Here is a 16,993-nt window from a genome sequence, read left to right as displayed (position 1 = left end):
CAAAAATATTTTTTTTTTCACTCAGTAATTTTATACAGGTACGGACGAAAAGTTATTACTCTTCAAAACAGTTAAAACACATGTAGGTGGCGCAACCTACAAAAAGGAGTCATATTGACATCAAAATCAAATTATTGGCAATAAATAATAAGAGACCATTGCTTTTAAAAAATGTCCGTGGACCATATTTTTATTGACATTGGGTCAATCAATCATTTCCCAATTAGCTCGATATATTGATGATGTTGCCAGTATTGCTCATCAAGCAATACTACCGTTATATTAATCAATAGAGGCAATCATAACATAGAATTTTATATACTAATTCTTTATAATAAAATTAAATAATAAAAATGATATTGTAATTATATTCCTGCAGATTAAGTGACAAGTTCGTTCTTAAAATAGTGTGGAAACGTTGTGTAAAATAAGTGAAAAGTTGTTCTTAAATATCTACTATACAGTATTATTAAACGCGTGTTCAAATATTAATCTTGTAGAATATATATCAACATAAAACGAGATGTAATTAATGAAATATCATCGTAACAACAGATATTTTAGAAACGGCATCCAGTTGGCTTGGAAATGACGATCGATGACATTTCCTATACAGGGTGGCCCATCGAAAACGTTCCGCAACGGCCAGGGTAATTTTTTTTTCAGAAAATCCAAAAACGCGTCAATTTTGTTTGTGAGGGGGACAACTTTTGCCCTAAAAATGATTGCAAAATCTTCAACCCTTTAAGCGGAGGTGTCATCCCCCAACTTTTTTCAAATGGTAAGAGGGTTCAAGTGGCGCCGCAATGAAAAGAGCTTTCTATTCTCTATATTTCACCGCTTCATTTTTGAAAATCGGGCGAGTCATTGAGAAAATATGAAAGATTGAAATTTGAAAAGTTTATTTAAACATTTATCAGAGTAAATGATAAGGATAAATTCCTTGGATCAATTTGCTGTTTTTTCTTATTATTTCTAGATGTTTACGCATTTTTTCACTTGCCACAAGGTTGAACGATCAGGTGAGATCTCAATATCGTTAAACTGACCTACAATTGAATTTCCAAAAATACCAGCCCGCGACGATCAAAATCGTCTTCATTGTGTTCTTGTACCAACTGAATTTTGTACGGGTGGAACTTGTGTTTTTTAATATCCTTTGGACACTTGTACGATTCACCCCGGACTCATTGGCTAATTTTCTTATACTCAGCATACTATCCATGGCAACTTGGCCCAATACGAATACCTCCATAGCTTCATTTACTATAGGATTTTCCCTCTGCCTCTTTTTATTCATAACGGAACCAGTTTTGTGAAATTTTGCTAATAACTCGCGACCAATTTTGCCATAAAGGTGTTTGTCAGGATGGCCTTCATTGAATATCTGCGCAAACCAATTGCCACATTCATTATTTTTAAAATAAAGTTCGATTATTTTCACTTTGTCTGCAAGTGAGTACACCATAATTGTTAAAAAGTTTAACAACTATGGTATATTGAGAAGAACTTCAACGCACAAGTCACAGAACAACTATCCAGCAACTACCGCACCTGATCGTTCAACCTTGTGGCAAGTGAAAAAATGCGTAAACATCTAGAAATAATAAGAAAAAACAGCAAATTGGTCGAAGGAGTTTATCCTTATCATTTACTCTGATAAATGTTTAAATAAACTTTTCAAATTTCAATCCTTCATATTTTCTCAATGACTCGACCGATTTTCAAAAACGAAGCGGGGAAATATAGAGATTAGAGAGCTCTTTTCATTGCGGCGCCACTTGACCCCCCTTCCCCTTTGAAAAAAGTTGGGGGATGACACCCCCGATTAGAGGGTGGAAGATTTTGCAATAATTTTTGGGGCAAAAGTTGTCCCCCTCACAAACCAAATTGACGTGTTTTTGGATTTTCTGAAAAAAAATTACTCTGGCCGTTATGCCTTGCGGAACGTTTTCGTTGGGCCACCCTGTATAAATTTATATAATAAACATGACAGCAATTTTTTTTTCGATTATATTAGTATGATTAATATTAGGTATGTAAAGAAAATAAAATTAACACCTAGGAAGAAAAATTATAATAATATACGAATCTACATTAATAAAAATAAAACTTAGATCTAAATAGAAAAAAGAAGTACCTAAACAATAAAATAGAGGATTCCATGCCAAGAAAATGGTGTTTACAAAATTGCAATACATATTTAAATGACATATAATTTTCATAATTTCCTTTACAATATACAAAAGATTAAATATAAATTTTAAAATATAAATACTCAGTTATCAAATATGAAAAATATGTGAGATTTGGTTTTAAAGCTTAACGCACGTTACGTCTATATGTATATAAAAGAAAAACATTGAGGTTGAAATTTAACTCAATATAGTTAACAATAAAAAGAAATAATTACACGCCAGTCTCAAAATACTTTGTTTAAAAGTAAAATTAACTAAAAATGGATTAGAGAATAATAAATAATCTTATGCACCACACATTTGGCAGTCTTCTGGGTTATTTAAGGAACAAGTTATTGCAGCTAAGTCATCTTCTTCACTTGATTCCTTAACCCCATTTGTCGTTTTAGAATCCCCATTTTGCCCTACCTGCTCTGCTTCGGCAGTTTTTGGACTGTCACTTGCGACCAATAGTTTTGATTTATCTACAGTAAACTGAATGGGATTGGCCGCAGGTTTTGTTCGGAGGTAGTACATTCCTGTCTTCAAACCTTTCTTCCAACCGTAGAAATGCATTGAGGTTAGGACTCCGTAACTAGGTTTGGCGATGTGGATATTCAGGCTTTGGCTCTGATCGATATAAGCGCCCCTATCGGCGGCCATATTAAGTATAACCTTCTGCGAAATCTCCCAAACTGTCTTGTAAATGGCTTTGAGATCGTCGGGGATTCCCGGGATGTTTTGTATCGAACCGCGATTGGCTATTATCTGGTTCTTCATGACGTCATTCCATAGCCCTCTGTTGGTTAAATCTTTCAGTAAATGGTGGTTAACAATTTGGAACTCTCCTGAAAGTACTCTTCTCGTGTAAATGTTGCTTGTGTAAGGTTCAACGCTTTCGTTGTTTCCTAATATTTGAGCTGTAGATGCAGTGGGCATGGGTGCCAATAATAATGAATTTCGTACTCCGTGTTTGGCAATTTTAACTTTTAGTGCTGACCAGTCCCATAGTGTAGTCGGTTGGGCATCCCACATGTCATACTGTAATATGCCTTGGCTTACAGGTGATCCTGAAATAACAAAATCATAAAAAATTATAAACTATAAATTCATGCAAATTGTACCTGCATAAGTTGAATAAGTGCCTAATTCTTGGGCCAGTTCACAACTGGCTTCTAAGGCACCATAATATAATGTCTCGAATATTTGCTTATTCAGAAGTGCAGCTTCTTCACTATCGAATGGCATTTTCATCAAAATAAATGCATCAGCCAGACCTACATACACAAATAAAAAAAAATAAGAATAAACTCGAAAAATAAATAAAAAATAAGAATATTTTTTTTTTCTAAGATGTCAATTGTCAAAAGAAAAAAGATTTTTACAAGTATAGCCCACCTTGGACACCAATTCCTATTGGTCTATGCCTCATATTCGAATTTTTCGCTTCTTGAACGGGATAATAATTGACATCAATAATTTTATCTAAATTCTTAGTTACAACCTAGAAAAGAAAATTAATTTAAAATAGTAATATCGATTTTATAAATTTTGCAAAACTGTGAAAGTATCTTATCAGTAGTCAAAAATCAACAAATGTGGAGAATTAATAAATAAATAAATAATTTTAAAACAATTAGCACGTAGGTTTGGAAAAATCAAGAAAAAATAGAAATTAGTTATATCTTTAAATTTTATTGTGAATTCTGAATTATAACACTTTTATTAATTATTTAATTCTGAATTATAACATTATATTTTTTAAATCCCCACACAGTATTAAATAAAGTAAAAAATACATACCGATCTGGTCATCGAAACTCCGTGGCCTGGATTTTAACGTGTAAGACAGTGATATAGACAGCTTAATGGAAAATCAAATATATTAAAAAGAGATAAAAGTTGGGTTAAAACATTTCTTCTATGCGGTATTGCCAAATTTTGTATCAAAATTTCAAACAGCACAAGTAGACGTTTATGAAAAATGTTGCATCTAGGGTTGGAACTTTATTTTTCACAATTAGTTACTCATTTTACTACAGCTGTAATAAACTCACCGGCAAAAAAACCTTGCCACTAAAAACTAGTCCCAATTTCGAAGTTGGATTTCTCGCGAACCCCTCACTAGATTTTGATGATTTTTTTTTAATTGTAAATTAATTTTTTCTTAATTTTTATGCTACGTCAGAAATTTTTTGCCCGAAGTTTGTAATACCCTGTAGGGTGCAGCAGTTGTAGTAGCTATTGCTAAATCAAATCACATTGTAGCCTCATCTTTTGTGAGCATTTTGTTTTTTTAATCACGACATTATCTCTCTTTTTATTGGAGATACGCTGCTTTAAAACGAACGTCTCGGAAAAATGCTTCGCAGGCAGAAAGTTATGCTCAAGGCGATATAGGCGAAAACGGATTTATGAGTATTTGCAATATGACAACAACGGTTGTCAAATTAAAAAATGCCATTATCTGTGACGGATGTTGCTCGTATTGTGGCTCATAGATAAATGAAACAAGTTTAGATTGGAAAGCCCGTAAAAATTTTGGGTCGCGACCGTTATAAGCGATCTGGCGCTGCTATAGCGGTTGCTAAGAACAACCGCCAAACAATAACAGAAATAATTTTCTCTTGTCAAAGTCAGAATCTTTAAAAATTATAAAATCTTTCAAAATCGAAACCACTCTCATTGAAGAAATTCCGAAAGGTGTTTATAGCGTCTATTTTCAAAGTAATTATTGCTATCTTGTGAGTTTAATTCAAGTCTTATTTACTCCAACCCGTGATAATTGTGAAAAAATGGCATTAAAAACTTAAAAAGCTGTGCTGTGAACTGTGAACTGCAAAACCCATCGTGGATCGTGGCATAACGTCGGTTTCCAATGTTTCATAGGTACCTATTTCATACATGTCCTTATATAAAATAAAGTTTCTTGTATGCAACACACTGTATTTTATTTATAAAATTAAAAGAAAATAATAATAAGTTTGAATAAACAATATTTGGCGATATAATTCCGGAAAAAGCCCAACCGCTCCGAAATTTTCAAAAGCTTTGGGTCGCGACCATTGCAAGAATAGCGCCAAATAGTAGCTTTTTTCGTTTTCCTGTTATTATTACCATTCTGAACCGTCCTAGAACTGTGATGCGTATGCGCAGAAGGAAATATGAAGACATTATTTCATTTGCGCATGCGCTGCAGAGTTCTAGGACGGTTCAGAATCGGTAATAACAGGAAAACAAAAAAACTAGTGTTTACATTGTCCTTTGGGCACTTTCCAATCGAAACTTGTTTCATTTATCTATGTTGTGGCTTTAATTGAGGATGGCTGAAGTCAACGTTGTGTCGGATACCCTGGGCATGCCTCGGACAACAGTTCAGGATGCCTGCAATAGGAAAATGGAAACGGGAAATTTCACCAGGCGAATGGGTTCCGGAAGAACACGGAAGACAAATGCAATTGACGACCGCTTTATTGTACTGAATACTTTAACGAAATCGTAGAATTACAGCGTTTCAGAATCAACATCTGCTACAAGCCGTGCGTAGAACTCAACTCGTGAGAGAACAATCCAACGAAGACTAAAAGAAAACAGCTTGTCTGCAAGGAGGCCTGCCACAGGAACCCAGCTACTTCCAAAACTTCGTCGAGCACGTCTTCAGTTTGTGCGTTTACATGTGTTTGGTCGCGGTTTTGTCTGAAAGCATTTTTCCGAGACGTTCGTTTTAAAGCAGCGTATCTCCAATACAAACAGAGATAATGTCGTGATTAAAAAAACAAATTGCTCACAAAAGATGAGGCTACAATGTGATTTGATTTAGCAATAGCTACTACAGCTTCTGCACGCTACAAGGTGTTACAAAGTTCGAGCAAAAAACTTCGTCTTATTGTTGTGCCTGTATAATATACTCAAAATAAATTCGGAATAAAAATTTCTGACGTAGCATCCGTTAAGAAGGAATTAATTTACAATTTTAAAAAAAATCATCGAAATCTAATGAGTGGTTCGCGAGAAATCCAACTCTGAAACGTTTTTTGCCGGTGAGTGTAGATTACATATATTTATAGTTTAGCTTAGATATATTGCCTTTCCAAAAAAATCCACTGCACTGGCGAAATACCCATAAAGGATTTTTTTTGGAAAAATGAATCCGCCACATAGGTATAGACATTTTTTATATTATCTTTGTTTCAGTAGTATACATAAAAGTTTTTAAAAAAGTTAATTTTTTCTACACAAATTTTCCTACAAACGTAAAAACCGGCAACGCTGTATGCCGCTTTTTATTTTATCTCTCTGCCAACCGGTCCTTTATATTTATCTCTATCTTCTGGCATGAAAATACAGACCACGCAGATATACTGACCAGACTTAGTACATTACCTTGGTTATTTCTTTCAACTTCTTAAAATCATAGTGCGTTCTATCCTTCGAAACAAACATATTTACAGCAATGGAGGCTAGATTGCATACAGCAATTTCGTCCGGAGATGTATATTCCACCACTTCAGTACATAAATTACTGCTTTTTATCGTTCCTAGGTTCTTCTGATTCGATTTCTTATTGCAGGCATCTTTGTACAACATATACGGCGTGCCGGTCTCAACTTGCGCGGCTATGATGGCCCGCCATACTTCTTGCGCACGTACTTGTCTAATAAGAGATTAGATTATATAGGGTGCAAGTTAGAAATGCAAAAAACTGTTTTTTAATTATTTTATCCACGACTCGTCTATAATTTGATTAATATACATGAGTTTATGAAATAATAATGATATTCAGTGAATAATGGTTTCATTATTCACCGCTTCCACGGATATCTCGATCCAAACTCCAAACAAGAGCTGTGCTCGATCCAAAGCGGCTTGGAAGCGATTGTACAGTACGTCTGTCCGTTCTGTAGCTACGGGGTATCCGTGAGAGGGAAAACGATATTCTCTCCATGTTTTTCGTAAAAAATTAGACGACGCGTCCCATCAATAAAAATTCGACAAATTTGCAAGTAGCCAATAAAATGAGTGGGCGGAGCGATTTGCGCTGACGTACTCGCCAAGTCGACGTATAAAATATATTGTTGTTTATTTAAATATTTTTTGTCCGCATTCCTTTCATAGACACAGATCCAGCAGACGTACTGTACGCATAAGATAATGAAAATTTCAATGTTTTGTTTCTATGTTACTCGTTATATTCGTTCTATATTTTTTTGACATTAAAAATAAAAACTTATATTAATATTATCTAAATTTTTTTGATAGTCCTGGATAAAGTATAGTATTCTACTCGCATATAATGGCTGTTATTCACTTTTTTTAAACACAAAAAAAAAGTTGGGGTGGACCACCCTTATCACTTAGGGGTATAAAAAATTAGTAACAATCTATTCTCAGACTTACTGAGTATACATATTAAATTATTTCGGAGGAGTATGGTAACTAAAACTATTTAAGAAAAACAACCTCTAATTAAAAATAGGGGTTAATGGTAGAAGGGTAAAAATTGTTGTATGGATTTTTAATGCCACTTCATAAAAAATAAAAATAAAAAATTTTGTCCAAAAAATAAAAACATTATAGTCTACAACCTATTCTCAGACCTACTGAATATACATAATACATACATATAAAATTTCATCAAAATCGGTCAAGCCGGTTTCGGAGGAGTATGGTAAGTAAAACTATTAAAGCAAAGTAACCATTGTTAAAAAATAGAGGTTGATGGTAGAAGGGTGAAAATTTCGGGTTGTATGTATGTTTAATGCCACATCATAAAAAAATAAAAATAAAAAATGTTGTCTAAAAAATAAAAAATATAAAAATTTGGGGTGAGCCACCAAAGAAAATTGCTACTTAAGGGCGTATGGAAAATAGGTAATAACCTATGTATATAATTATAAAAAACACCCCTATTAAGAAAAAGGTTGATGGTAGAAAGGTGAAAATTTAAGGTTGTCAACAGGTATGTATTTTTTAATGCCCCCATATCATAAAAAAATTAAAATAAAAAATTTTCTCCAAAAAATAAAAAGAAACAAATTTGGGGTGGGCCACTCTTATCACTCAAAGGTATAGAAAATAGATAACAACCTCTAACATATAAAATTTCATCAAAATCGGTCAAGCCGTTTCAGAGGAGTATGGTAACTAAAAGCTAAAACTTACCTTAAAAATTTATTTTGCCGTTCATATTCTTCATATAATTGTTCAAATTTCTCACCATAACAATCCGACAAACCAGGACTATTGTGAGGACACATTAAAGACCATATTCCATCGGATTCCACTCTTTTCATAAACAAATCTGGTATCCAAAGTGCATAAAATAATTCCCTTGCCCTTAATTCTTCTTTACCTAAAAAAATAATACAAACATTGTTACAATTGTCTAGAAAGCGAGGTTGTTATGTCTTAAACTTGTTTTTAAACACAAAATCCTAAAAAAACGCCTAATAATAATTTTGAATCACATGTACAGGGTGGGTCAAATTCGACGCTTTTAAATGGAAACACCCTTTTCTATAGCAGATAGACGAAAACTAATATCGGTGTCTGGAGCTCAATTTTCATCAAAAACATGATGGTGAAAACCGCACATCAATATCTGTTACCGTTTAGGAGTTACGGGGTGTTTTTCAAAAATGTGCATTTTAAAAGAAAACAGTTTTCTACAAACAAAATTTAAAAAGAATTTTATGCAGTGTTGCCATTGTGTAATTTATTTTGTAATACTTCCTGATAAAGCCTACCTTCAAATTTGCTACATCATTTAAACGTATTAAAATAGATATAAGTATTTAACTTGCCATGTTAGTTGGAGTTAAATCTTACGAGCTGAATTAAAATCACTTCCTGATGTTTGATTCTAACTGAATCCTGAATTTTGATTGTAATTCGACTATTATGACACCACTTCCTGACGTTCGATTGTGTTCATACCGTGTGATCGGGAAAACACGGCGTTAGCGATGGCTATGAAATGAAAATCGCTGTCATTTTATGTGTAAATTTATATGGGATCGTCTTTTCCCAGCCAACTGGACGCCGTTTTTTTCGGTATGAGACGGTATTTGATATATACTTGCGTATTTTTCATGACATTGCAATATTATGGTACCATGAAGCATATCCAAGTGATACCGTAATATAGTACCATATTACGATACATGGCGTTCGATTGGGCTTAAACTTGTTTTATTACGTATCTTCAGTGACATTGTAATATTATGGTACCATGAAGCATATAAAGAGGTACCTTCTATAGTACCATATTATGATACTAATTCCTGACGTTCATTTGGGCTCATATTTGATATATACTTGCATATTTTTAATGACATTGCAATATTATGGTACCATGAAGCATATCAAGAGGTAGCATAATAGTACCATATACGATACCATTTCCCGGCGTGCGATTGGACTTATACTTGATATAGTAAGTATCTTCGGTGACATTGTAATATGATGGGATTATGGTGCATATAAAGTGGTACCTTAATATAGTACCATATTACGGTACCACTTCCTGACGTTCGATTGGGCTCATATTTAATTATACTTGCGTATTTTTGATGACATTGCAATATTATGGTACCATGAAGCATATCAAGGGTACCATAATGTAGTACCATATTACGATACCACTTCCTGACGTTCGATTGGGCTCATATTTGATTATACTTGCGTATTTTTGATGACATTGCAATATTATGGAAGCATGAAGCATATCAAGGGGTACCATAATGTAGTACCATATTACGATACCATTTCCTGGCGTTCGATTGGGCCCAAATTTGATATACTTGCGTTTCTTTATAAAGATTTGTTTAATTAATAATTTTAATTTATTTTATGAATTTTAATTTATTGTACGATGTCGGTGACAGCAACTTTTATGCTTAAGTAATATATTATTAATTGTACCTGTGTCACTTTTTAAAATCTACCTAGGTCTATATAAATAACGTGGCAAACAGAAAAAAATTGTTATTATAGTATTTTTTAGTCAATTAACATTTTTTGTACTGCATTTTAATAAATCGTTTCCATTATTATTAAACGTATATTTCATTACTAACGTTTCAGCATTAATAAATATCACTATCAATCGCCCTGTATATTATTAATTTTAAAGGTAGTTAAAGTTATTTTCTTAGTTAACATAATAAAGTAGTGTAGATATATTAAAAATGTATTTTGAGAGCATATGTTTTCTAATAATATACTTAAAATTAAAACTATTTTAAAAGCCAAACGAATAATTAATATAAGTGTATCTGACAAGAAACGAAGAATAAAAGAAATTATTATACACCAGAAAAGAATGGGATGCCAATTAAAGTCTTTTTTGAATCTGGCAACTGTGCATAATTATACTTAAACCATTAAATTCTACGTAAAAAGGTGCTTTGGAAATGTTTTCATAAAAATACAAAATTTTCCATAGCAAAAAAGTTACAGCGATTTGTTAAAAATGCATATTTTTGAAAAACACCCCGTAACTCCGAAACAGTAACAGATATCGATATGCGGTTTTCACCATCATGTTTTTGACAAAAATTGAGCTGCAGACACCGATATTAGTTTTTGTCTATCTCCTATAGAAAAGGGTGTTTCCATTTAAAAGCGTCGAATTTGACCCACCCTGTACACTATGTAGTTTAAAACAGAGTTTATAAAAGAATAAAAGCTATTTTAAATCATAAAAATAGTCATTTTTATATCTAGTGCGCGAAGTGTTACTTTGGTGATCGATACTTGAATTTTTTAACGAGGCGTCAGATTTGAAAGATTAGTCAAAATCATCAAAGTAGTTCGCGCACGAGTTCAAACAACATTTTTTCTACAAACATTAAAATCGGGATATCCCTAAAAATTATTATTATTATATTATTGCTTCGAAAAAATAGCGTGTCGTCATCGATTTCCTTTTAGGTCGTTTTAATACTTGGTATTTCTGGTGCTTGCCGCCGTGAGGAACTTACTAAAATGACGGTCAATAACATAGAAGATAAAGATTCAATTTTGATTGTTAGAGTACCCGATACAAAAACAAACATAGACCGAGTCTTTACAGTGTCAAATTTGAATTATATTGAGATTTAGTAGCAGATTGTTTTTAAAATATCAAAATAAAAGATGTGTTAACCAAGTGGTTGGCATAAATTCTATTGGTAAGATGCCTAGCATGATAGCAAAACTCTTGAGGCTGCCGGATTATGAGGCCTACACTGGGCATTGTTTCCGGAGAACTTCAGCCACACTCCTTGCTAATACAGGGGGTGATATATTTAGTTTGAAGCGCCACGGAGGATGGAAATCTTCGACAGTGGCCGAAGGATACATCGAGGATTTTATCAACAATAAAATTCAAATATAAAATAAAATTTTAGAGTGTCAAATACTGGGATCAAGTACCTCTACATCAAAATTGGATAGTGTCTCAAGTCCTAAAACCTCCATATCTCAAGCAAAATCAGAACTCTCCAGTTTGGGATTAAATATTGGTTTGTGTACTGGTTGTACTATTAATGTTAATATTGTAAATAATAACTAGGATATGCATTAGTGTTAAGTTTGATATTTGTTATTTGTTTATTCTTGAATATTTCTATTTTTTTTTATTTATTTTTTAAATAAATAATTAGTTATGATTTAGTTCTTCATTTTCCAAAAATCAAAATTCCAAAATGCCATATAATTTACATGCAGTGTGCGAAATAGGCATTTCGCGCATTACTTCGCGCACCGTGTCATGGTAATGTAGGAAAATGAAAAAAAGTGTCACTTCGCACATTGCTATCAATTCGCGAACCTTGTAATTTTTTGACGTTTGTAGAAAAAGCATATTTTTTCATCCCTGTGAAAAAGATTCGTACTTACCAGTGTTTTTTCGCAGATTCAAAAAGTCGAATATATCGGCGTGCCAGGGTTCCAAATATATGGCGAATGCGCCAGGCCTCTTGTTACCACCCTGATCCACATACTGCGCAGTTGTATTGAACACCTTCAACATTGGAACTAAGCCTTTCGATGCACTATCACTTCCAACAATGTACGATCCTAAATAATAATATTTAGATAGACGTTTTTCTTATATTACGTTAAAGGGCCGTCTACACATAAGGCTTTACCTTGTTTTCACTGTTCAGTAAAAATCTATAAATTAATACCTCAGTTGGAAACGAAAAAAACGGTCAGTTTTTTTAAACTGAATTAAAAAAGTAAAACCCCGCATAGAGAACTGACGGGATATTACAACAAAACTTTCCATTTCATACTGAAAAAAATAATTAGTAAACTTCCTAAAAATTATGTGGATATACAGGGTCCGGAAAAAATGCGTCGCGTCGCGTCGGTCATCTGTAACTCCTAGAATAAAACACTTAGAAATTTTGTTTAAGCGCAAACCTAAAACATGCACTAGAATTTATTTCGGAAAAAAATTTCAACTTATACAGGGTGGCTCAAGAAAATGTGAGCATATCGCGATGATTTTTTAGAGTTCCGGGAAGGGTAAAAACGGGAACCCTATTATAAGACTTCGCTGTCCGTCCGTCCGTCCGTCTGTCACAAAGGTCTATCTTATGAACCGTTATAGCTAGACAGTTGAAATGTTCACAGATAATGTATCTATGTTGCCGCTATAAGAACAAATACTAAAAACAGAATTAAATAAATGTTTATAAATAAAAAAGTACTTTCACTAAACATTATCTTTTAAGTAAGAATTTTACATAGAATCTTTCAAGTCCTCGGTGGCCGCGTGGTTAAAGCGTTAGGACTTTACGCTGCTATGACGTTGGAGCCGTAGTAAGGCAAGTTCGAATCCTAGTCAAGGCGACTTTTTTTAATAGTTTTTTTTTTAATTTTAAATGTTTATTTTTACTTTTTCCATATTTATTATAGATTAATACAATTTTTAGTAATGTGTTTCTTCATTTTTTTTTGAATTACTTATACGCGCATTCAAAATTTCAGCTAAATCGGAAAAAAAAGTTTATAATAATATGTATAGTGTCTAATGTTGTATAGATAATGAATGGTACGGAACCCTTCATGCGCGAGTCCGACTCGCACTTGACCAATTTTTCCAAGATAAATCCAATCCAAGATATTGTTTATGCAAATATGTTTTGATAGTTACAGAAAAAATATTAAAAATACAGGAAATCAAAAAAATCCTGAAATCAAAACTATACTAGGTATTTACTATAGTTGTTCAAAATTCTATGCCAAACACTCTAAAATATGAAAGATTTTCTCGTTTTTTTTGTTTAAATAGGTCACCCTATATATTATTGCATTGTTAGATGGAGAATTAAAAAGTGAAGAATTTTTGTATTTAAAGTATTTCAACATTTTTAACGGCCTTTTTTTTAGCGGATATTCTAATATATTACATATGGGTTTTTCAACAGTAATTCTTTTATCAAAGCTACCTAATGATCCTTAATTCTCTATCTAACAAAGAAATAATATACTGGGTGTTATATATACCATTAAAAAACGAAAATTTGGCATAGAATTTTGAACACCTTGTATCTGTATGGTTTAAGATTATGATATATATAGCAAAGTAAGTAGAGACCAACTATTATTATTAAGGATAGTTTTGATTTCAGAACATTTCTTGTATTTTTAATTTTTTTTTTCAAAAATATTTTTTTTGTTTATTTATTAATATTTCTGAAACTATCAAAATATATTTAATAATATCTTAGAATTATGTAAAGCGATCAGAATGGAAGCTAAAAATGCATAATATACAATGTTCCATTTAAAAAAAATCATCCCAATCCACTCACCCTTTTTGAGCCATCCTGTAGAATTTAAAAAAAAAATTCCTGAAGTACATCTTAATGCATACTTTAGGGCTGCACTTATACAAAATTCCTAAGTTTTTTATTATAGGATCTACAGATGCCCAACGCACTATTGCCAGGCCCTGTATAATTTTACAAAATTATGATGTAAAAGTGATATCTAATAATTATTAACAAACAATAATATATTCATAATTAGCTTTGCATGTTTACAAACGAAATTTAAACTACAAATACATTTTTGTTGTAAAATGCCATGTTTTTTTTTCAACTTCACTAAACACAATGCTATGACTGATAAAACAGCAGGTACCATTTCTTGGATAGGGTAGTTTTTAATCCGTCTTACCTGACAGGTAAAACAATATGTGTAGATGTGACTTAAACTGTACCTTTCGCCCTAACATTGTGTACATTAACTCCAATTCCTCCTGCATTTTTTGAAATAAAGGCACACTGTTTTAGGCACTCGTAAATGCCATCAATACTATCCTCTGGCACCGTAAGCAAAAAACATGAAGAGAGTTGCGGTTTGGGGGAGGCGGCATTAAATAAAGTAGGGCTAGCATGAGTAAAATATTTCTTAGACATTAAATCATAAGTTTGGATGGCTGCATCGATATCTTCCCCGTGAATACCGATGGCAACTCTCATAAGCATGTGCTGAGGTCTCTCAACAATTTTCCCATTAATTTTCAATAGATAGGAGAGTTCTAATGTTTTGAATCCAAAATAACTGTACGAGAAATCTCTGTCATAAATGATATGAGAATTAAGTTTATCGGAATTTTTCATAATGATGTTGTAATGCTTTTCTGATATCTTCGGAGTGTGAATTTTATTGTCATTTACTACGTTGTATAAATCAGACATCACCTCTATAAAATGAAGTTAAAAAAGTGATTAGTTGAAATTAAAGAAGGTATTTTAAAAATAAACATTACCGCTAAAATGTTTTTTTGTTCTTTTATGTAAATTTGAAACTTCTATTCTTCCAGCTAGAACAGCGTAGTCTGGATGATCTATGGTCATAGTGGCTGCCGTTTCTGCTGCTAAAGTATCTAATTCAACGGTGGTAACTCCAGGATATAATCCACTAACGACTTTCAGAGTTATCGAAACCTGAAAATGCGGAGTAGTTAATAAACAAAAACAATGAAAGTTTTTATGAAAATATTACCGGATCTATGAAATTCATATTCAAGCCATAGCACATTTTTTTAATACGCGAAGTAATTTTATCTATATATATGTCTTCCTGTATACCATCTAAAAAGAATAAACCTGTCCATTACACAATGTGTACACACATAAAATAAATATAGGAGATATATGAACTTACTTCTCTTCATAACGTATAATTTTACTACTGGTTTGTTCACCATATTTTACAACTTCAGTTAATCTTCTGTAGGAAAATAAATAAAAGACAAAACTAAATAAAACGGAATAATATAAAAGGAAAACAACCTTCACAAACACAAGTGAGTGAATTCCCGCCAAAATATTGTACATCACAGAAGACAGAAGTCATGTAAATTAGACAAATCCATAGATAAAAGTATCAAATTAGAAAACTATAATCTATGGTATTGTCAAGAATGAACCTTTCCACGTACATTTTGATGTAAGTTAAAAAAATGAAGATGTTTGAGTTTTTTATAACATTTTCAAAAACTTCTTCTTCAATTTCGTTTACTACACAAAATTAAAAATATATTAAGAAAAGAGGATGTAAACTTTTACATTTTTATGGAACGTAAAAATCAATCGCGTAATAAACTAGTTTTTTACTCGCCCATCCCTGCGTAAAGTCAAAATTTAAGTGGCAGGGTTGCCACAAGCTACTAGAGATGAGCAAAACTGCGATTTTCCAATCGCAGTTGAAACTGCGATTGTGATTTATAAATCGCTGCGACTGTAACCTGCGATTGCGATTTTGATATTTTTAAATTGGTACGCTGTAATCTGGGAAGCTCAATCCCAAAATTTCTAATAAAAAACAGAATAAATAGCGGAACAATTTTTTTTAATAAAAACTTACAAAGAAACTGTTGGGTGTTTCGATGCCATGTGCCTTTTAAAATTTGTAGTGCGTGTTTTTATGATATTTTTGCTGCACACATATTGCACTTAAAATTTTCATCAATTACCTACCAAAAAAATCCACAAATAACTTAGTTTCCTTTTTTTAACATTTTTGATTAGAACAGACCGAATAAATTTAAAAGGGAAATTAAAAAATACATAAAATGTTCAAAATATTCGAATGTGCTTTTAGACAGTAGGTATACTAACGAAAAATTTATTATAAAAAAGGGTTGCCGCCAACCTTAATTCAGATAACTAGAAAAAACTGTTTATTTTATCTTGTTTTCTTTTAAAAACATTTTCTTTATATGTAACTCAAAAGAAGCCGACGCCAACGGCTTTGATACAACCGTCCAGTGCAAGTACAAACTTTCGAACTTTTAGATAAATAAAGGACAATATCACATTTTATTATATTTAAAATTTCTCTAAAATAAAAAACTGATTGTAAAGGATGTATTTAAATTAACATAGCAGCCGATCCACAACTGTTAGTATATTCAGAAAATTATATTATATTATGGATTGTTATAAAAATGTTTATAATAATATAATATATAACAAAATATAATAAATAAAAAGGATAATAAGGAAAATATATAATAATATAAGGAAAATAAAGGATAAAAATAGATATTTTTTTTATAATTTGAATCCAAAACTGGCCTTATGAATCATTTTACCTGAATCATTACCTGGGAGCAACTGTAACTATAATTAGTCATAACCAAAAACAAGAATTTTTTAACCTCAATCCATAATTATATAATAAATCTGAAACTATTATCAAAATTTAAAACTAATAAATTATATATATTATGCGGTATATAAACATATATAAGCCTATTTTCCAACGTTTCATAAAAATTACGGGGCCCTGATTGCGAATGTGATTTTGCG

At 32.2% G+C, this 16,993-nt stretch overlaps 1 protein-coding gene across 1 annotated transcript; it reads right to left on the bottom strand.

The window, feature by feature from the left end:
• Positions 1–2,062: 2,062 nt before the first annotated feature.
• On the bottom strand, positions 2,063–15,387 carry LOC115874542 (ribonucleoside-diphosphate reductase large subunit-like). The gene is made up of 10 exons (XM_030889717.1): positions 15,345–15,387; positions 15,183–15,271; positions 14,947–15,124; positions 14,395–14,880; positions 12,060–12,239; positions 8,340–8,529; positions 6,561–6,831; positions 3,576–3,681; positions 3,302–3,454; positions 2,063–3,247 (listed from the first exon to the last, which is right to left on the bottom strand). Exons 1-10 carry the CDS (start codon positions 15,385–15,387, stop codon positions 2,484–2,486), a joined length of 2,460 nt encoding a protein of 819 aa, XP_030745577.1. The 3' UTR covers positions 2,063–2,483.
• Positions 15,388–16,993: the final 1,606 nt, after the last annotated feature.

Source organism: Sitophilus oryzae, unplaced genomic scaffold (genome assembly GCF_002938485.1).
Source record: "Sitophilus oryzae breed Bouriz unplaced genomic scaffold, Soryzae_2.0 scaffold_1297_pilon_pilon, whole genome shotgun sequence".
In the NCBI taxonomy this organism is placed as follows: domain Eukaryota; kingdom Metazoa; phylum Arthropoda; class Insecta; order Coleoptera; family Curculionidae; genus Sitophilus; species Sitophilus oryzae.
This window is presented reverse-complemented; position numbering and strand designations above follow the sequence as displayed.